Source organism: Rana temporaria, chromosome 1, assembly GCF_905171775.1.
Source record: "Rana temporaria chromosome 1, aRanTem1.1, whole genome shotgun sequence".
NCBI lineage: Eukaryota > Metazoa > Chordata > Amphibia > Anura > Ranidae > Rana > Rana temporaria.
Window position 1 is genome coordinate 388,519,593 of NC_053489.1, and position 22,256 is coordinate 388,541,848.

The window sequence follows — 22,256 nt, forward strand, 5'->3', positions numbered from 1 at the left end:
CTTTGAGGTCCAAGATTGGACGGACTCCGCCCTTCTTCGGGACCACAAACAGATTCAAATAAAATCCCTGAAACCTCTCATCCTGCAGAACAGGTAAATCTACCCCGCAACTTAGCAAGTCTTGCACTGCCCCCAATAGGGCAGACGGACGAGCCGGAAGGAGAGGGAGATTAGGGAGAGAATCTGTTCGAAACTCGATCGAGTACCCCAAAGAGACCACCTCGCAGACCCACTTGTGGGAGAGCAAGGAGGTCCACCATGCCATGAACCTGCAAAGCCGTCCCCCCACCCATGAGTCGAGCGGGGGCAAAAAGCTTCATGCAGTGGCAGGTTTGGTTGCCGGTTTGTTCGGCTTACACACCCAGGGACGATTCTGTCCCCCAGCTGAGCCTTTGTCAGCCTGGGAGGGCCTAACTGCGGGGCCTGACTGACGAAAATACCGCTTCTGCGTGGGAATGGAAGGACCCGGCTTACAATTTGGCTCCTTCTCCTTGGTGGACTGAAGGAGGAGAGTGCCCTTACCTCCAGTGACATCTTTAATAATGTCGTCCAGCGAGGTACCAAAAAAAAAAAAAAAAAAAAAAAGTCTCCCACCTTTGAAGGGCAAAATCGGCCAAAGCTTTTTTGGATGCTTTGTCAGCGGACCAGCATTTCAGCCAAATCAGGCGGCGCAATACCACCGCAGATAGAGGCTCTGGATATCAAAGGGGGCCGCATCCAGAGTGGCATCAGACATATACAAGGCCCTGGAACAACTAGTCGGCCAGTCTTACACACTCTGGAGGGAGCCGATGCTCCTCCACAGTCTGGTGCAAAATCTTTGCCCATTTAGTGAGCCTGAGACATCAAAGTTGCAGCCAAAATGAGTCGCAACGCAGACCCCAGCATCAGGGCTGTGGAGTCGGTAGATAAATGTTCCGACTCCTCAGTTTTATGTACCTCCGACTCCTCTGTATTAATATGCGAATGTATTTTATACATTCCTTGAGGGAAAGAAACGCAACCTACCACAGGACTACTGGCTGGGAAGCAAACAGTTTACTGTATTGCACAGTTTAAGCAAAAGACAAACACAATGAAAACAAAGTTTTTTTTTTTATTCTAAAACATGATTTTCCTAGGAGAATCCCATAGTCATGTTTAAAGTTTAAGCTAACAATCGGAGTTTACAAGTTTTTATAGCCTTAGCTAAATGACAGCAGTTTTTCCAATGGTTTACAGCTTCAGTCTTGAACTATTGGCCCTACATTCCCTTCGCTTATACAAGTGTCTCACTCTCTAGTCCTGCAAAAAACATATTTATTTAATCCCTTATCAGTGAGAGGCTAGGTTACACATGGACGCTGCGTTCCCTGTAAAAGCAGAACACAACACTATGGAAAGTATAAGTATTGCAGCTCCTAATAGTGCGTTGCGTGCCATATAGTGAAGCACATGAAAAGCATGCTTCTTCACGGTCACTTAACGTGTTCGTTTTGCGGTTACTTGAGGCACTGCATACATTGGTCTTTGTTCTTACAGTAGATAAGTCATTAATTATAACTTTTTGTGAATTGGGACATTTAAACTTGCTTTTTTTTTTTTATTCCAATCTAAATTTAGTAGGAGTCGGAGTCGGTGCATTGTTTGCCGACTCCAGGTACCCAAAATTTCCCCCGACTCAGACTCCACAGCCCTGCCCAGCATGGTAAACAAAGCGGGTCATCGCCTCTGACCTTTTAGCAGTATGATCCTTGAAAGCAGGGGTCCCTTCCACAGGGAGAGTGGTTACCTTATTTAACCGAGCGACCGAAGGGGTCAACCACCAGAGGAGAAGCCCATTTTTTCAAGAGGCTGTCCTCAAAAGGGTAACGGACTGCCAGGCGCTGAGGGACCACAAAGGACTTCTGTGGCTTTTCCCCATTCATTATCTATGAACTTATCAAAGAAAGGATACATAAGAAAAAAAACTTTACAGAGTGGTCCGATTTGTGACCCAAAAGAGACTGACCCCCCCTGTGGATGCCTCAGCTGCACCATCCAGCTTAAGGGAGTCACTCATAGCATTGATAAGCACACTGACAAGTGCCCCCGTCGTGCACCGACCCGGGCGAGGGGTCTTCCTCACAAGGAAGGTCATGGTCCACATTCTCTGACAACCCAGAACCGGGGTCCTGTGCCGCAGCCAGGCCCAAGTAAGAGCATTCCCCAGGAGATGGCAGGGGGAAGTGCTTTTAACCCCCTTACGCCCGCATGCCGCTTCTACCATGGCAACAAATGAATCCAGGACTGCCAACAAAGTGTCCATGGGAACCGCAGGGGCACCAGCTACCGCCTCTGGCATGTTTGGGGAAGAAGGACCAGACACTGACTCCATAACACCACAGACAGCTCTCAGGGACCAATTCAATACCTGAAAAAGTCCAGGACCCAGCAAGAGAATGCTCAGCGCCGCTGCCTACCCTCTGCACACAGCGTGTGAGGGAAAAAAAAAAAATATCTGAGGGAGAATTGTGCTGTTGTTCAGGAAGCCAACACTAGAGGCAAAAAATCCACACCAAAATGGCTGCCAGACGCCTCAGAGAAAAAAGGGCACAACCACAAGAAAATGGTAGCCTGCAATATCAACCTGCGTCACAGCGCAGACACGACAAAATGACCGCCAAATGGGAAAATTCAATAGAAGCGGCAGGCATACTAAAAATGGCATCGGCGCCGCCAAAATGGCGGAAGAGCACCACAATGTGGATGAGAAGGCCGCGGTAGGGACTGCCGAGGCGGAGCACCCCCTGCCCAGAAAAAAAACAGGCCCCGACACCCCACAGATGCGCTCCGGTCGCAGGGAGCTCTTTAGAGCAGAAGGGAAAATGTGACAGAGCAGGGAAAGGGAGGAAAGGAGAATCCCCGGAATGCCCAGCTGTTCAAACCCACGAGGCAGAAGGGACTTTAGTTACCCGTCCATGCGAGGACCCGCTGATGTGTTCCCGACAGGCCTACAACCAAGTTGGAGTAGCTGTCAGCCCGGTCCACTGTGAGCGAGACAACAAAACAGCCCCAGTCATGTGTGGACACTGGAGCAAAAAGCCCACCGGCCACCCCTGGAGCCATGGGGTATGTCGTGGCCGACCCATCGCTTAGCTATGGTCTGCTTACGCTCGATGGCTGGAATGGGGAGACTACAAGGATCTATATATCCAGCCTGTCACCTAGCCAGCAGTTGATAGGAAAAGAGTCTTGAAATAAAACATTCCTTCAGGGCACTGGGCCCAAAGGGAGCCACGTCCTTCTCTGCTAGGCAAAAAAAAAAACTGAGGCTGAAGGCGGAGGGTTATGTCCAGAGGGACCGCCCCGTGGGCGGGGCTGTTCAACTCTGTTAAAGTAATATGTATTTAAATATCTAAAATGTTCTGCCTAGTCCTCTCCTATGAACAGAAACATAACCCATATGTCAAAGACTGTCCGTCCATGGACGAAAATATTGATTTACTAAACACAGTCTATCGAGACACTATGCACAGTATCATAACAGAAACCCTTCCTCTGATAGTATGTGGGATAGAAAAGTATAAGCCACATGGGGGGGGATAATAAATTATTAAATTGAGTCAGTCAGAATTCCGCTGGATACACACGAGTTACTGACTTTAGCACCGCTAGGACATAATGTGGAGTCATTATTAAAAAAAGGTACTTATATAGCGCCGTCAATTTACATATACAATGTACATTCACATCAGAGTCTACCCTCAAGGAGCAATCCAAGGTCCTTAACTTACATTCATATACTAGGGCCAATTTAGACAGAAGGCAATTAACCTACCAGCATGTGTTTGGAGTGGTAGGAGGAAACCGGAGTACCCGGAGGAAACCCACGCAGGTACAGGGAGAACATGCAAACTCCAGGCAGGTAGGGTCATGGTCGGCATTTGAACCAGCAACCCTTTTTACTGCTAGGAGTTAGATTTGAACCGTTTTATATCCCAATTCTAAGACGGTCTTTTTATAAGTAGCCACTAGATCAGGGGTCCTCAAACTACGGCCCTCCAGTTGTTCAGGAACTACAATTCCCATCATGCCTGGTCATGTCAGAGTTTTGCAATGCCTCATGGGATGTGTAGTTCCGCAACAGCTGGAGGGCTGTAGTTTGAAGATCCCTGCACTAGATCAAGGGTGTCAAACTCAATTTCATCGCGGGCCACATCAGCATCACGATTGCCCTCAAAAGGGCCGGTTGTATCTGTAAGATTAGATGTCCAGCGCATCCCCTCCCCTTATATTAATAGTCAAGTGCCACCCCACCATCAGAAAGTTGAGTCCCCCACCCTCCCATCACAGTGCACCTCCCCTTACCTTATGCTGCTGCTGAAAAGTTGGACGCATAGCTTGAAAGCAGAAAGTAAGGGTCTGGATAAGGACTGGAGCTCTGACAGTTGAGGGCCACATGAAAATGGCCTGGAGGGTCAGATTACCATATCCATCTTTGAGTTATGCCATTTTTAGATTGAGAATGCATATTGGAAAATGAGCTCCTGAGATAATTTGTTACCATGACAGCAGACCTCACCATTTAAACTGGCCCCATACACCCAACTCCATACCCTTTGATGAAATCACGTGTTCAGTGACGAGCCAGGTGTAGTCACTTCCGGCCGCATTCTTGCGTTTGAAGCTGAACTGTGCAATTTTTAACAGAGTTACGACTTGTCTTTTAAATAAACTGTTTTGTCACTACACCATGGAGCCCCCCCCCCCCCCCCTCCCAGTTCATCTACATTTGAGGAGCTTGGAAAAAGATCTCAGCCAACGTTTTCTGGTCTTGAATACCCCTGGATACCAAATTATCGCTTTGGAGGCTTGAAATGACCTGTAGGGGTCTTATGATGAGGCGAGAGAAAAACTGAGGCAACCTATTAGCACACCACGTATGGTGGAAATACTGCGATTCCATTGCTTTAATGCACATGCCCTTTTTACGAACTGTTTTTTTCTGAATGACATTAATATTTTTGCACCAATCATCACTTTTTGATGCATATTGCACTTTAGCTTTGAATATTTTTTTCCTGCAAATATTGAACAGTTTTTTTGCACCTTCTTGCTGTTTTGCACGTTTGAAAATATTTTCCTTTAGACCCCTTTCACACTGAGGGCAGATTGCAGGCGCTATAGAGTTAAAAATAGCACCTGCAATCCGCCCTCAAACAGCTGCACCATTGTCTTCAGTGTAAAAGCCTAATGGCTTTCACACTGGAGCGGTGCGCTAGGACTGAAAAAAAAAAAAAAGAAGTCCTGCTAGCTGCATCTTTGGAGCGGTGTGTATACCGCAATATAAGCAATTAGAGAACCATCCACTGCCTATTACCTTTAATGCAGCTTCCCAATTTCTTATTAAAAATGCAAGCAAACGGTGTGCAATGTATACTGTTTTTGTACATTATAAAATTAGCGATAATAGGGCAAAAAATAAAATAAGCAGTAGTATTAAATAACACTTTGAAAACATAATAGAAGCATACTGCCTGAGGTTTCCTTGAACACCAAAGTATATAAAATACATATATTACACAAGCTACATTCTCACCTTGCCATAATTTCCCCAAGTTACTGTCACTCTGTTGCTAGCTGAAGACAGATACATAAGATTAGTGAGATTTATAGGTCTGCATGGTCGTTTCGGTTCAACACCAGGTTTATTCGAGGGATAGTAGCCCTGGAAAACAGAAAAGCTTCCAATAGTTAAAACACAAGGTAATGTGAAGAACAGAGTTATATCGGGCATTAATTCTGTCAACTCACCGGTACAGAACAATAGTTGTGATTAACCTTTACAGCAATGTTAGGTGGGTACTGATCCTCCTGTGGGCAGCTGGTGTCTGTATAACAAATCCTTTAGGAAAAAGAGACAAATTATATCACACACACACACACACATAAAATTATTTATTTATATTCCTATTGGAACCAATAATTGGGCTATAATTACCAATTTATAGGTGACCTACCTCAAAACCACTTGAACAGACTTTGTGCCAGGATGCAAATCCCTATTTAAAAAAAAAAAATATATATATATATAGCTTTACAAAAAACAGTAAGTGAGGAAATGAGAATGTAAAAAAAACGCACAGCCAAAATTAAGGCATGGTAACTTTTTCATAGTTACACTGGTCCAGTTTAGACCAACATAAGTATGTATGAGCGATATTAGTGGGATCCTAGTGGAAGCTGGAAATCTCTTTAGTAGGCACCACTACTACGTTCACCTCCACTACCTTCCCGCACCGAAAGGCTGCCCCGAGACTTATTGAACACAGACTGTCACAATCTTCACCGTGTCCAGAGAATGCTTTGCATTGAGAAAAATATTAAATTGTTCTCTGAATAGTGCCCATGCCAAGCAAGCAACCCTTTGAACTTTAAATTCAGTACTCCAGAAGTTCCATTCATTCTAAACTAGACTATGTAAAAAATATCTTACCAGATCATTTCTACAGTGGAAACATCCAAAAAGCTTCCAATCCCAGCCCTTGCACAACACCATAGGAAAGTCTCAGCAAAATAAACCACAGAATTAAGTCTCAACCAAAAAAGAACTTAAAGTTTTTAATAGTCGATTACAGATAACTGGTATACACAAAAAAAAAGAATATAGCAGTCTTTGCAACGCTAACCATCCAGGTAGTAGAATGTGCATGAGCTCCCACTGGGGAATGCAAATTTAAGACAAACGATGTACAATTCTCCGATAGTCATCTATAAACATCTAGCTATGGAAATTTGCATAGTCCATTGGCCACCTCGACACCATTAAATAACAGGAAAAAAAATAAAAAAATGCAATTCACATAGCGTATAGTCATGAGATCCCTTAATGTGTTCAATCTACTGATGCCGAAAATGCATTTGATGGCATTGACTGGCAATTTTTGAAGACAACCCTTCACAGACTGGGGTTGGCAAAATATGTTTAAATTAGGGCTGAAACAACTAATCGATTAATCGACAACTACCGTATTTATAGGCGTATACCGCGCACTTTTTTGCCCTGAAAATCAGGGCAAAATCGTGGGTGCGCGGTATACGCCGATACCCGCGCCGAGTTTGAATACTGCGCAGACATATACCGAGCGCAGTACACTCGGGCAGTCTCGGCTCCTTCCGCGCTCACGTCCTGGACGTACAGGACGTCAGCGCGAGAGTTACCGAGCCTGCCCGACAATACACGTGTACTGCGCTCTGTATATGTCGGCGCAGTATTCAAACTCGGTGCGGGAAACGAGCAGGGAGGACGCCGCAGAAGAGGACACCGGACCCGACGAGGCCGCCGCGCAAGACACCAAAACTAAGTACAAAAAAAAAAAAAACTTTTCCACAGGATTCGGGGCAACTTTAGGGATGCGCGGTATACGCGGGAGCGTTATACTGCAATAAATACGGTAATCGATTATGAAATTGATCGATTACAATTTTCATAAATCGATTAATCGGCCAGTAACACAATTGGGTCAAAAAAACTAAAATGAGCCTTATAGTACAAAAAAGCAAATCGCTACTGTAAATATTACTTTCACTGTCCCACAGTAAAAAAAATGAACCCCTTACAATAGCGATTTGCTCTTTTTGTACATTTTTTTTTTACCCCATTATGTTACTAAACATCTCAGGCCTGGGGGGTCACACCTTTTTTGGTGCCATTTGCAGAAACACACTACAGTTAGTTCATTTACATGTTTTCCTATGGGACACGTTCTCATCCATGATTTTTTTTTTCAGCTGCTACGTATTTGGAAAGGGCAAGGACTTAACGCAAAACGGTGCCTTTTTTTTGGTTCAAAATACTTTAATGGAGAAGCTGCAGAAAAGCATGTAATGTGTTTTTTGCGGCAATTTGTGTTTTGTAATCTGCCCAACAACAAATTGGCCCAAAAAAACAAAAAAGTAAAGTTTTTTGTTTTAAGCCATTATCCGATTAATCTAAACAATAAATCGGCCAACTAATCGATTATGAAAATAATCGTTCGTTGCAGCCCTAGTTTAAATGGCTGGAAGCCATCCATTTGACTGCCACAGTTAGAGAAAAATTTGTTATTTCGCCTTGACCAATGGCATAAGACGGGGCTGTCCTTTATCACCTCTTACTTTCATCTTGACACTAGAACCACTTCTGAAACGTACACCAAAATGTTAATATAGGTTTCCATTCCAGGATATACAACAGAAGGCAGCTGCTTTTGCATACCCCGATTTTTTTTTTAAACTATGCCCGAGACTACTCTTCCTAACCTTCTAGGGGAGACAAGCCGTTAGAGCCGGTTCACACAGGGGCAACACAACTCCGGCCGCGACTTTGCGAGGCGACCTGGACACTACCTGAGCGCGCGCACCACAGCACGACTTGGGGGGGACTTACAAGGCGACTTCAAGTCGCCCCCAGGATAGGAGACTTTGCAGTGGCCAAACAATCAGCTCTGTGGGAGGGAGGAGTTTGTCTGAGAAAACCATTTTCTTTCCCTGTGTTGTTGCTTCAGTTAAGAAACGATCCAACTTTTGAGGCGACTTCCATTGAAATCAATGGGTACAAGTTGCCTAGAAGTCAGATTGAAGTAGTACAGAAAAGGAAGGTTTTCTGAAGTCGAAGCGACTTCAGTAGTGTACATTAAGACAGCTACATTCACTTCCATTGATTTTCTCAACAGCGCTACTTTGTCGGATCCCAACTTGCCCCTGTGTGAACCGGTGATCTGGCGATATGGTTCCGGCTAACGAGAAAGTTTCTTTAAGGACTGCGCAGGCGCAATCCTTGCCGGCGGAAATCTCCAAACCTCGGCCGGCATCCAGGGCGACGTGGATTTTGAGGAAAGTGGACAGTCGGCCTCACATCCTCGCTTCGCTCGGCCTCCTGGCTATTTTTTTTTTTTTTAACATCCTCCAATCCACAGGGATGTTAAAGAATGAGCCTGGATGCCGGGCGAGGTTCGGAGATTTCCGTCGGCAAGGATTGCGTCTACGCAGTCCTTGAAGGAACATTCTCGTTAGGGGAACCTTAACGACAAGTCACCGGCTCTTATGGCAAGTTGTTAAGGCTTTTGATTTGAATAAGTTCAACAAAACAATCAATCCACCAGCTAAACAGGCTAACATTACTCCTAATTTTCCACTTAAATTCACAACCCCTATTTAGGGACAAAAAATAAAAAATAATCACTGAATAGTGTTAATTTACCTCCCCTACTCCAGCCTAAACAGACCTCCAACAAAGGCATTTAAAAAAAAAAAAAAACACATCCCTACACACCTGGCTGGGGAACATTATGCCCAAGGTGTTCTATATCTTTTTCAAACCCTCCAAAATCTGAGCAACACCCCTCTTGTACGTGAAGGGGAATTTTTCAATCCATATGGGCCCACACCCACGCAAGAATTTCACATACTTATCGTAAAAGGGAAACTCCACTTTCGTGGGGGGGGGGAATAGAAAATAAAGATATAGTGCATATGATTGTGGTGTGTGGTTTTTTTTTTTTTTTTTTTTAACATTCAATTACAAAATGATTAGTGACACACACACACACACACACACACACACACACACACACACACACACACTACCTTGAATTCTTTATCAGGTCGACTTGTCTTGGAGAAAGGACAAAAACACATGGGCTGTCTTGAAGTTTTTCACTGTTCTGAGCAACTGCAGGAAAAAAAAAAAAAGTTATCGAAGATCTAGAAATCACAGCATACACCAACTATATCACCACCATTGTAATAGCAATATAAAATAAGGATGGTTGACCATCCAAAATAAAAGCTCCTTTCATGTTTTAAACGATACTCATCAGCCCCCCCACCCCAAATATCTTGATTTCCTGTATACTTTGCAGTGTCTCCTTGGCTCATTTCTTTGGGTTAACTTTCGATTTAGAAGAATTCACATGTCCTTCCCTATTGTACCTTGCTGCCTGCAAGCAGCAATTTCTGTACAGACTCTGCATCCTGAGACTCCTCCTAAATAAGTAGGCTCAATGAAGTGTGCGATACAGCAAAGCAGTCACAGAATTTAAGAAGGTTAAAGTGCGCAAGATTAAAAAGGATGATTCACATTGAGTAGGCTATAAATTATGAAAAATGGAAATGTTAAATTGCTTGTAAAATACATTTTTTAGAATACAGTACAGGACACAGGCAGATTCACATTTGCTGGGAATACACATGCGTATGGGAGAGGACTCAGGAGAGTTTAAAGTGGTTGTCAATCCTTACAACACTTTTTGCTACAGGTAAGCCTAAGATGAGGCTTACCTGTAGCTTCCCAGGATATCTCCTAAACCTGAACGGTTTAGTTGCCCCCTGCATGTGCCAATATCATTGGCGCATGCGCACTAAAGCAATGGCACGTATGTGCCATTGCTTCAGTGAGTGACATTACCAGGAGAGATGTCGCTGGCCGACGTTTATCTTAACCACTTCCATACCAGGCACTTACGCACCTTCCCGCCCAAGCCAGTTTTCAGCTTTCAGCACTGTCGCAATTTGAATGACAATTGCGCGGTCCTGCGACGTGGCTCCCAAACAAAATTGGCGTCCTTTTTTCCCCCACAAATAGAGCTTTCTGTTGGTGGTATTTGATCACCTCTGCGATTTTTTTTTTCCGCAACAACTAAAAAAAGACTGAAAATTTTGAAAAAAAAAATTACGTTTATTTTTTTCTGTAAATAAGTATGTTTTCTTTCAATTACGGGCACTGACGGACGGCACGGGGTGGCCCTGACGGACGGTACGGGGTGGCCCTGACGGACGGCACGGGGTGGCCCTGACGGACGGCACGGGGTGGCCCTGACGGACGGCACGGGGTGGCCCTGACGGACGGCACGGGGCGGCCCTGACGGACATTGTGGGGCGGCACTCAGACGTGAGTGAGGAAGAGCCATCAACGGCTCTTCCTGTTTACATCGGGATTGTGACGGTATCGGTATGATATCCCCGTCAAGCATTCCCTCCTCTCCATACAAGAACATCACAGGATTCCCCACACATGAGTCAAGACTGGATGCTGGAACCAAGACACTTTGACACAAAAACTCAGCTTATATGTGGTTACAGCCTGTTAGGAACGCCCCCCTCACACAGTGGGGTTTCCCATACAGATTATAGGAGACAAGTCGGAGCCGACCATGCAGACACATTTCTTTAGATAAAGACATCAGGGGAGTTAATACACTGAAGCAATCAGAATAATTAACATACTACTTCTCTAATCATTTAGCCTGATGATACAATACACATCTTAAGGGTAAACACAGATCTTCTTTACACAACACAATAGATCAATTAACCTTTAGAATAGTGAGGGGACATTAGCACGTCAATAACCTGTCAGAGGAATGAATCACACATGAAATTCCTTTCTACCTCTACAGACATGGCTAGCAGGGAGCAGTACACTGAGACATATAGGCAAATGTATCACAATGGCCCCCCTTTTGCTCCCTGCTCCGGCAAACCCGGTTGGACCTTTCCTGGTCCAGTAGGGTTGACGGGTTCAGAGCTTTTAGTCCGAGGTTAACTCCGTTTGGCATGACTGACCTCCCTTGGCAACTGCTTCAGACTCAGGTATGTCACCGGGTCGTCAGATCACACGCCGGTCAGTCCCCAAGTCTTTGTGCGATCTGCAAAGTCACCAGAAGTCAGTGTGAAGACAGCGAATGGGTCTGTGCGCCGCCATCTAGGTGTCCCGCTATGGGAGGGGGCAGGTTATGGCTCTGAAGTGACAATCACAGGAGATTCATAAAAAGAAAAAGTTATATTTGTTGAAATGCTGTAGCACTGGTGCTCAGAGTCCGGGGGGGGGGAAGAGGGGACTCAGAGCCCCATAAGGTCAGCCACCCCCTGCTCCCTCCGCAGCCGCCGGTTCTCCTCTTTGAGCATCTCCAGTTCATGGAGCCTGGGGGGGTCAGCCCGCTGTGACCTCAGGTGGTTGTTCTCCTCCTCCATGCGGCTTATGCACTCCTCCAGCTCTATGTACTCACGGATCAGATCCTGCAGGCTTTCCACGTGGTCCTTCATCATCAGGAACTGGGTGGTGGTGTAAGGGGCCACCGGTGGGCCCTTGGCGAACATCTCGGCCCGCATCTGGGGCGCCCGCTGCGATTCCATCTCCTCCAGTCGCTTCTTCTCCTCCCAGGTCCGCTGGTTATATGACTTCCAGGACCTCTTCTTGGAGGGTAGCTGGCGGTGCCTCTTTCTGCCCAGCTCCCTCCAAGGCCCCTCCGGCTCATGGCTGTCGCCCATGACCAGCTGACAATGGTGTTCCCTGTTGTCCGTAATAACAGATTGTACCATGAGGGCTTCGTAAGGGGTGCCCAATGGTTCTTCCTGACCCAGCTCCTGGGGATCCCAAGCCGAGTCTACACAATGGGCTGCTGCTGGTGGGCGGTACCCAGGTTGAGACCAATTTGACCTGGTGTTGTCATTCATGGGGCAATTCTGCTTGAAGTGACCCAACTGTTTGCACCGGAAGCAGCGTTGTTCGTTGTCCTCCTGGCGTGGGTAGCGAGGGCTATATGTCATCGGTCTGTTAGGCGGTTGGTATCTAGCGGCTGGTGGGTGTGAGGGCGCCGTTGGTTGTGGGGGTTGTACCCGTGGTGTGACCTGGTTTGTCTTGCGAGTATCCGCATATTCATCCGCCAACTTCGCGGCCTCTGGTAGAGTCATGGGCCTGCGATCTCTCACCCAATCCTTGACGTCCGTCTGGATGTGATTGTAAAATTGCTCCAGGAGCATTAGTTGCAAAATGTCCTCTGCGGTGGTGGCCTGGCTGCTGTTAACCCAGTTAGAGGCCGACAGGGACAACTGGCATGCCCATTCTGCGTAAGAGTCTTTCGTGGTTTTGCGTGAGTCCCTGAACTTCTGTCGGTGGGACTCTGGGGTTACCGCATAACGAGCCAGGAGCACTTCTTTAACCCTGGCGTAGCTATGGATATCCTGATCTGGCACGGTCCGGAAAGCATCAGAAGCTTTGCCTGACAGTTTGCCTGACAATATTGCAACCCACTCTCTTCTAGCTATTCGGTGCAGGTTACATTGTCGCTCAAAATCCGCCAGGTAGTTATCAATTTCACAGTCCTTTTCATCAAAAGCTTTAAAAGCGCTAAACAGAATCTTCCTTGCGTCTGCTGTGCTGTACTCACTGTTCGGAGAAGGTGCGGCTGCTTGTTGGACTGCTGCCAGTTTTAACTGTAGTTCTGCGTCCCTTATTTGTTTATCCTTCTGTAGTTCTGCGTCTCTTATTTCTTTAGCCTCCTTCGCTAACAGGTCCATCACTCTCAGCACCACATCTGCCGTTGGGTTCGGGCCGAACCACGCTAGCTTCTCTCTCATTAGCTTGTTGGCTGGCGATTCCTCCTCCTGAATCACTGGTGTCTCCATCTCTTGTACTGCTGGCGTTGCTGCAATCCCGTCCTCCTGGTCTAGCTCCATTGATTCTGCTATGATGACCCGCTTGGTTTTGTTGCTAGCAATCCTTCCACGAACTTCCAGTAGTTCTTCCAGTGTCTGCTTGGAATCCGGGTGTAAAGGAGAGTAGAAGGGAAAATCCCACTGCTACCAACCAATTGTGACGGTATCGGTATGATATCCCCGTCAAGCATTCCCTCCTCTCCATACAAGAACATCACAGGATTCCCCACACATGAGTCAAGACTGGATGCTGGAACCAAGACACTTTATTGACACAAAAACTCAGCTTATATGTGGTTACAGCCTGTTAGGAACGCCCCCCTCACACAGTGGGGTTTCCCATACAGATTATAGGAGACAAGTCGGAGCCAACCATGCAGACACATTTCTTTAGATAAAGACATCAGGGGAGTTAATTAATACACTGAAGCAATCAGAATAATTAACATACTACTTCTCTAATCATTTAGCCTGATGATACAATACACATCTTTTAAGGGTAAACACAGATCTTCTTTACACAACATAATAGATCAATTAACCTTTAGAATAGTGAGGGGACATTAGCACGTCAATAACCTGTCAGAGGAATGAATCACACATGAAATTCCTTTCTACCTCTACAGACATGGCTAGCAGGGAGCAGTACACAGACATATAGGCAAATGTATCACAGTGATCAGCCGTGATTCGACACGGCTGATCACGAGGTAAAGAGTCCCCGCCGGAGGCTCTTTACCGAGATCGGAGATGCAGGGTGTCAGACTGACACCCCGCATCACTGATCGCCGCGTGCGCAGCATGAAATCCTGCAGGACGTCCATGGACGTCCTGTCAGGATTGTGTAACCACTTCCCGGACGTAAATCGGCCATAGGCCGGGCGGGAAGTGGTTAAATAGAAAACTTAGTTTTTCCAGCATGAAAAAGAGCTTAGTTATATAGCATGAGGCTGTATATTCTGCAAGATTTACATAAGAGCTCCTGTCATTTCAGATCCATCATAGCAGTGCCTGTTAGTGGGAATTATAGCTGCACAATTCTTGACACAGGGTTTTGCAATCTTTGACATGAAAATAATTTTCTCTCTGCACTTGGTATGCAAAGAATTTCCTGTCTGCTCTCAGCCAAAAGTCAATCTGGGCAATCTGCCAAGTCTGGGCAGCAAGTTTTAAAAACATTTATCAGTGGAAAGTTAAGTCTAAACATTGTATCACTTCAAAAAGGAATAAAAACTTCTGTATGTAAATTAGGGAACGTTTAACCACTTAAACACCAAAACTTTTTCTGACAGCTCTTTTCAAGTTAAAATCATTTTTTTTTTTTTGCTAGAAAATTACTTAGAACCCCCAAACATTATATATTTTTTTAGTAGAGACCCTAGAGAATAAAATGGCGGTTGTTGCAATATTTTATGTTGCACTGTATTTGCGCAGCAGTCTTTTTAAATGCAATTTTTTGGGAAAAAATTACTTTAATTAATTAAATAAATAAAAAATAAAAAAAAACTAGCCAGTAAAGTTAGCCCATTTTTTTTTTTGTATAAATGTAAAAGATTTTACGCCGTGAGAATCGTGATCTTCATTCTAAGCAAAAAAAATTGTGATTCTTATTTTGGCCAGAATCGTGCAGCTCTAGACTGGGAATCCACCATGTCCCTCACCTTGTGTCACTGCTGCATCACTAGCCGTCCCATTAAAGTGAACGGGATTATCGTGAGTCAACAGCGGGTCAGAGGAGCTACTGTGGGACAGATGCGCTTAAAAAATTATATTGCCAAAAAAAAAAAAAAAAAACACACCGACAGGCAGACCCGATCGGTCCACCCATGTGACAGGAGCCTAAATTAGTTTGTGCGCCAACTGTACACGTTTATGCATGCCATCACAGAGACAGTAGGAGTGTATACCTAGATTGGGTGTGCACAGCCACCATTTGTGGTGTGCTGCAAGTCGGGGTGGCCTATACATACTGGGTATGCAGCAATCAGCCTACTCCAGGGTGTGACAAATCTCAGGCGCTATGGCATCTCCCTCTCGTAGCACAGCCCCCCCCCCCCCCCCCCATGCTCTTTGGGTCATCTATGCACCTCATCCAGACTGGTTGCCCAGCAGACAATACTTCACCCTTTCATTGCCTGTAGAGGTGGCAGGCTGCACATTGACTGGCTAGGGGACGAGCGGCACTGTGTGTTTTACAGAAGACGCGACCGCCACTTTACCCAGCGCCCGGGAGAGAGTGGAAGGCATGCCCACATGATCTCTCACGATGCCCAAAATAAAGCCTCATACACATGGTTAGACAACGGAGCGTCCAGTTTTTGGCAAAAGGGCATTTGCCAAGATCTTGTCTTACATACCAATGTTACACAAACACCAACATAGTGACGTAAATTCAGCTGAAGCGCCACCCTTTGGGCCGCTTCTGCAAATTTGTTTGGCGAGGATTCCGCGCATGCACTGTACTTTCGACTTTTGTACTGATCAGAAAATCTCATCCAACATTTGTTGTTCGAAAATTGTCAAAAGAAGCGTACTAAACTGTAGAGAGATGTCAACTGTATCTCAAATAACGCTCCCCCCCCCCCCCTACAGCGGGTCCAGGTGCGGCCCTTTTACATTTGATGTACCCAAATGGCTGCAAGTGTTAAAAATGTTGTCCTGGAATGTCAGGGGGTTGAGCAGTCCTGTGAAAAGATTAGCAGTCCTGCGACAACTCAAATCAACGGGGGTGGGGGTAGTGCGTTTGCAGGAGACCCACTTCCCACCAGATTGTTCTCAAAGGGTCATCGACCCGGGGGGGGGGGGGGTGGTGTGTATGGTGGCTGGACTGTATATACCGCCCCCCTACTCAGCTGAGATCCTCAGGCACCTGGCGAGCTTTATGGCACGATTTCCAGATGTCCCACTGCTAGCTGTGGCCGATTTTAACAACTACGTAAACTATAACTGGGACAAAGTGCCAGTCCCCACCAATATTTCCACTCGTAATAGAGAGTTTACCTCCTTCGCCGGCTTGCTTGAGGAGCTCGGACTGACTGATGTGTGGCGACTGGGTCATCCCCAGCTTGGGCAATACTCGTATTGCTCTGCAGCTCACAGGAGTTTATCTCGGATTAATTTAGGCCTGGGTAACGATGCATTACTTCAGTTGATTGTTGACTCTGGGTACGGGGACAGACATGTATCGGATAACTCTTGCCTGTGGGTTACCATCTCACTGCCTACTATTGCTAAAACCAGACAGTGGAAACTTAATCTGTTCTGGCTCTCCCTATTACCGAACCCTGACCCGATCAGAGAGCGCCTAAAGTTGTTCCTGCAGGTCAATCTAGACTCAGCCCAGTTGAGGGTTGTCTGGGATACTGCCAAGGCATTTTTGCGAGGTCAATTACTTACCACGATCAATAGCATAAAAACGAATACGAAGGCTTGGGATGGGGAAATCTGCAAAACACTCAGGGACTCCGAGGCTACCTCTATAGCTAATCCTACTTAGGACACGAAAAGAGCTTGGTTAGGGGCACAGGCCATGTCTAATCAACTAGCACTACAGCTGGCAGAAAACAAGATTTTTCCTACAACAGACCCATTTTGAAGAGGGAAAGTCTACTGGGCACATGTTGGCCTTGCTTGTACGGGCACAGAAATCCACATCAATGGTCTTGTGCAATACTCAAGGGGTTTTTCAGACACAAACTTCAGACATAACCCAAATTTTTAGGTCTTTTTATGCTGGACTTGTATACCTCCAAGGTAAACCCTGCAGAAGAGAACATAACAGGATTTCTAGGGAAGTGTGAGCTGCCTCAGTTGTCTGCCTCGGTTGCGGCCATACTTGATGCCCCACTAACGGAGGATGAATTGGCTACAGCATTAGAACAAACCCAAAATAATAAGTCTCGGGGAGCTGATGGCCTTCCATCCGAGGTATACAAAAGATATGCGGACCCATTCCTACCCATGCTGGTGAAGGTCTAATGAGGCACTTAATGAAGAATAGTTCTTTTGAAACCCGGTAAGGAGGCTACGTCACCAGACTCTTATAGACCCATCTCCTTGCTTATGACTGATGTCAAACTTTTGGCAAGGGTGCTGGCAACGAGACTGTCCCAAGTAATCCAAAAACTGGTCCACAAAGACCAGTCTGGATTCATACCCACTAGATCCACAGCCCACAACATTAGGCAACTTTTTTTGAATATGCAGCTCCCGGTTGATAACCCTGGGAACCATGCAATTTTCCCACTGGACGCAGCTAAGGCCTTCGACAGCGTCGAGTAGCCTTACCTGTGGAGGGTCTTGGAGCGTATGGGTCCCAAATTTATTAGCTGGGTCAAATTACTGTATGCCCAACCCTCAGCTAGAATTAAATTAGAGTTAATTGGGAGTTATCGGAACCATTCCTGCTGTTCAGAGGCACCAGACAGGGGTGCCCACTTTCACCCCTGCTGTTCGCCCTGGAGCCACTCGCAGCGCAAATAAGGGGGGATAGTTAGATCATGGGGTTCCAGCATGGGAACGGATGTAATATTATATGCTGGTGACATGCAGGGCTCTTCGGTTACAGTTATGAATCTCAATAAAGCCTTTGGTGCACTGTCCGGCTTCTCCAATAACTGGAATAAGTCAGTACTGATGCCATTGGACCCTCTGACAGTTTTTTACCTGACTGTGCATAGATGGTACAGATAGTCTCCTTTTCGTTATCTGGGTGTACAGGTGTCCCCGGATGTCTCAATATATACCTCTTAATCTTGTCCCCCTACTGGCTAACTTTCGGGACAAATGCAGTGCCTGGTGTAAATTTCCTTCATCAGTGGTGGGGAGAGTGAACCTCATAAAGATGGTATGGGCACCACAATTATAGATTTGCCATAATTCACCGGTTTGATAGAATAGACTCCCAATTTAGGGAATTGATTTGGAGCAAAAAAAAAAAAAAAAAAAGCTAGGATTAGGCTCTCTACAATATAACAAGGATGAGGGGGGGGATTGGCAGTCCCCCATGCCAGAGCTTATTTCCTTGCCTCCCAGCTACAATAGCTGGGCAGTTGGGGATTGGTGATGCCTCGGACCCCTATACGCAGACTCCTGGCCACTCCAATGGACGATGCAACGGCATTGTCAGGATTGGAGGCTGGCTAGTTACACACACACACACACACACACTTAGATAGAGGACTCCCATCCATAATTCTACTGAAAACACTGTGGAACATCAAACGATTACTGGGTGTTAGAAGTGTCAGGAAACCCCTATCTGGCGAAATATGCATTATTGAGTATTGCTTAAACTCAGATGTTGCGAAGCTGCAGGGCTCAAATACATGTCACAATTGTACAATGGTCATGTCCTCAAATCCTTTTTTGGAAATCCCAGAATTTGATATACCACGCAGGATAACATGCCATCGCGCGCCCGGTGATGCGGGTGTCAGTCTGACACCCTGCATCTCCGATCTCGGTAAAGAGCTTCCGGTGGAGGCTCCTTACCACGTAATCTGCCGTGTCCAATCACCAAGTAAACAGGAAGAGCCAGTGATCGGCTCTTCCTCACTCGTTTGATAGACGCGAGTAAAGGAGAGCCTGTAGTAATTGCTACTAGGAGCACTGTTTTCAAGGTAAGCAGTCTAAGGCCCCGTACACACGACAGAGTTTCTCGGCAGAATTCACCGAGAAACTCGGTCAAAACCCGGATTCTGCCGAGAAACTGTCGTCTGTACAGTTTTGGCTCGATGGAGCCGCCGAGGAGCTCGACGAGAAAATAGAGAACATGTTCTCTATTTTCTCGTTGTTCTATGGGAGAAGGCGGCCCGCCGAGCTCCTCGGCGGCTTCATCCCAAAACTCGACGAGGAACTCAACGTGCTTTGCACGTCGAGTTCCTCGGCCGTGTGTACGGGGCCTCAGAGGCCTCCGAGATGGGCTCAAACGGAGCATCCAAAAAAGCTTTTAGGACGACTGACAGGTCCCAAGTTGGTTTTGTTTTAGTTGGTTTCTGTCTGGAAATTGCCTTACAGAATCTAGAGATAAGTTGATCTTCTTGTAGACGTCTTTCAAGGTAAACACTTATAGCTGCTATTTGTACCTTTAGAGTACTCGGGGATAATCCCTTGTCTACCCAGTCTTGTAAAAACTGCAATATGCTTTTAATGGTCATGTTGTATTCCCCCTGATCTGCAATCCAGGAATTACATATTTTTTTCCAGATTTTCCCATAGATGGCCCGCGTAACCAGGTTTTCTACTCTGGAGCAGGGTTTGGATCACCTTTTCTGATAGGCCTTTTTGTCTCAGAATTTCTTCCTCAGTAACCATGCTGACAGCTTCAGCATGGGTAACTGAGGGTGCAAGAGAGGTCCTTGTGACAGAAGGTCCTGTCTGTACGGAAGTCTCAATGGCGGTTGATCTGTTAAACTTGGTAACGTTGTGAACCAAGGTCTCTTGGGCCAAAACGGTGCCACTAGAAACTTGGACAAAACTCTCGGAATGAGATGAAGTGGTGGAAATGCATACGCTAGACTGAAGGTCCAAGGGATTTGTAATGCATCTACCTCCCAAGGGTGATCTCCTAGGTACAGAGAGCAAATTGGGAACCTTGGCATTCTCCCTTGTCGCAAACAGGTCTATCTCCGCAAACAGGTCTATCTCTGGATACCCCCAGTGACTCGTTATGAGCTTGAAGGCTTCCACATGTAGAGACCACTCTTGATTCGACACGAAATGTCGGCTCAAAAAAATCTGCAGTGTTCTGCTCGCCCTTCAAATGAATTGCAAAAATGGATTTTAGATACGTTTCTGCCCATTGGAACAATTGTTTTGCTACTCTTATTAGGCGAGGACTTTTGGTACCTCCCTGCTTGTTCACATAGGCTACTGCCGTCACGTTGTCTGATCGGACCTGAAAATGGTGACCTTGTAGCTTGTCCTGAAAGGCTAGTAGAGCTCTTAAGATTGCTGCCAATTCTTTCCAATTGGAAGAGGACCTTCTTTCTTCCAGTGTCCACCTGCCTTGTACCCAGAAAGTATTGAGATGGGCTCCCCAGCCCCAATTGCTCGCGTCCGTGGTCAGAATGGACGTTTTAGGAGGGACTCGGAGAACCCCCTTGTTTAGGTTCTCTCTGTCCTTCCACCACCAGAGCGAACGCTTCACCTTGGTGGGGATCGATAATGAGTCTTCCAGATCTTTTCGCTTCATTTGTTCCAGCAGAAAGTTCTGAAGATCTCTCTGGTGGAACCTGGCCCATTGCACCGCTGGGATGGCGGACGTCATTAGCCCTAAGGCAGACATGACCTCCCTTACCGTGCAATCGGGCCTGGATTGAAGAAAGGCCATCCTCTGATGTATATTGGAGATCTTCTCTTCCGGCAAGACAATCTTTTGGTCTACCGACAGAATCCTGTACCCCAAGTACATGATATCTTGCGTTGGATTTGTTTTTGATTTCTCCAAACTGACAATCCACCCCAAGCTGCTTAGTTTTTGCTGCGTCAACTCTATGTCCTGACAGAGTTGGGTCTTTGAATGGGCCGTGAGAAGTAGGTCATCCAGATATGGTATAACTGATACCAACTGGAGTCTCAAGGGAACCAGTGCTTCCCCGAGAACCTTTGAGAATATCCTTGGAGGATGACAGACCGAAGGGCAGAGCTCTGTACTGAAAATGATAAGTCTTTGACTCGATCTGAATTGCCATGCAAAGGAATTTCTGGCATTCCTTCCTGATTGGGATATGAAGATAGGCGTCCCTTAAATCCAGGGTTGCCATGAATACTTCTTTCTGCAAAAGATTTTTTACTGAATAAATTGACTCCATCCAAAATTTCTTGTAACGGATGGAGAGATTTAGGGGTCAGAGGTTCATAATTAGTCTGAACTTGCCTGAAGGCTTTTTGACTACAAAAATGTGAGTGTAAAAACCCTCCCCCTGTTCGTGCATAGGGACTGGTGTTAATACCTCTTCATCTACCATGTCTCCTATTAGTAAGGGTAAGGAGCTGGCCTTTTCCGAGTGACTGGGTAAATTTTGTCATCAGGAACTTTGATGGTGGTTCGCTGTGGAATTCCAGTGCATAGCCTCTTCTGATGTTCAAAGGTTGTCTTTTCCCACTGGGGAAGAAAGTTCCTTAATCTTCCCCCCACCGGAACCCGGACGTCACTGTGGCTTGGGAGTCTGGACCAGGGCGATTAAAAAGTATGCCCTCTCCCTCTTTGTCCCGCCCAATGCTTTTTGGGTTTAAACTCTGTCCCTGTTTTTTTCAGCTTCCTTGGGGGGGCGTTCTCTAAGTCGGTCTCTAATTCAGGCCTAAAGAATAAAAGTCTCCAGTGAAGGGGACACTGCTTAACCGAGATTTAGACGCTGAATCACCAGCCCAAGTTTTCAACCAGACAGATCTTCTAGCCGACACAGAAAGCCGCAGATTTAGCTATAAATTTTACTGCATCAGTTGCAGCGTCTGAAATAAAGTTAGTTGCTTTAAAGAGCATTGGGAAGGTTTTAAGTAAGTCTTTCCTAGGGGTACCTGCTTTGAGGTGTTCCTCCAACTGGGATAACCAGAACTCTAGGTTCCTAGCAACACAGGAAGTAGCCAACGCTGGTTTTAGCCCTGCCATAGAAGCGTCCCAGGCCCTTTTTAGGACAATGTCAGTTTTCCTATCCATTGGATCCTTTAAATCAGTGGTCCCCAACCTTTTTGGCACCGGGGACCGGCATTGTGGATGAAAATTGTGCCAAGGCCCGATGATGCGGGCCGACGATGCGTTTTTTCGCGGCCAATATGGCACTTCAATCATCACAACACCATGGTTAATCAGGATGATT

At 46.1% G+C, this 22,256-nt stretch overlaps 1 protein-coding gene across 1 annotated transcript in view; it reads right to left on the minus strand.

The window, feature by feature from the left end:
- PIAS4 (protein inhibitor of activated STAT 4) overlaps positions 1 to 22,256 on the minus strand; it is a 175,179-nt gene that overhangs the window by 84,164 nt on the left and 68,759 nt on the right. The window contains exons 3-6 of the mRNA XM_040322570.1: positions 9,589 to 9,673; positions 5,982 to 6,023; positions 5,776 to 5,866; positions 5,561 to 5,689 (exon numbers count right to left, since the gene is read on the minus strand). Of these exons, the coding sequence (XP_040178504.1) occupies positions 5,561 to 5,689; positions 5,776 to 5,866; positions 5,982 to 6,023; positions 9,589 to 9,673 (347 nt within the window). The remainder of the gene's footprint in view (positions 1 to 5,560; positions 5,690 to 5,775; positions 5,867 to 5,981; positions 6,024 to 9,588; positions 9,674 to 22,256) is intronic.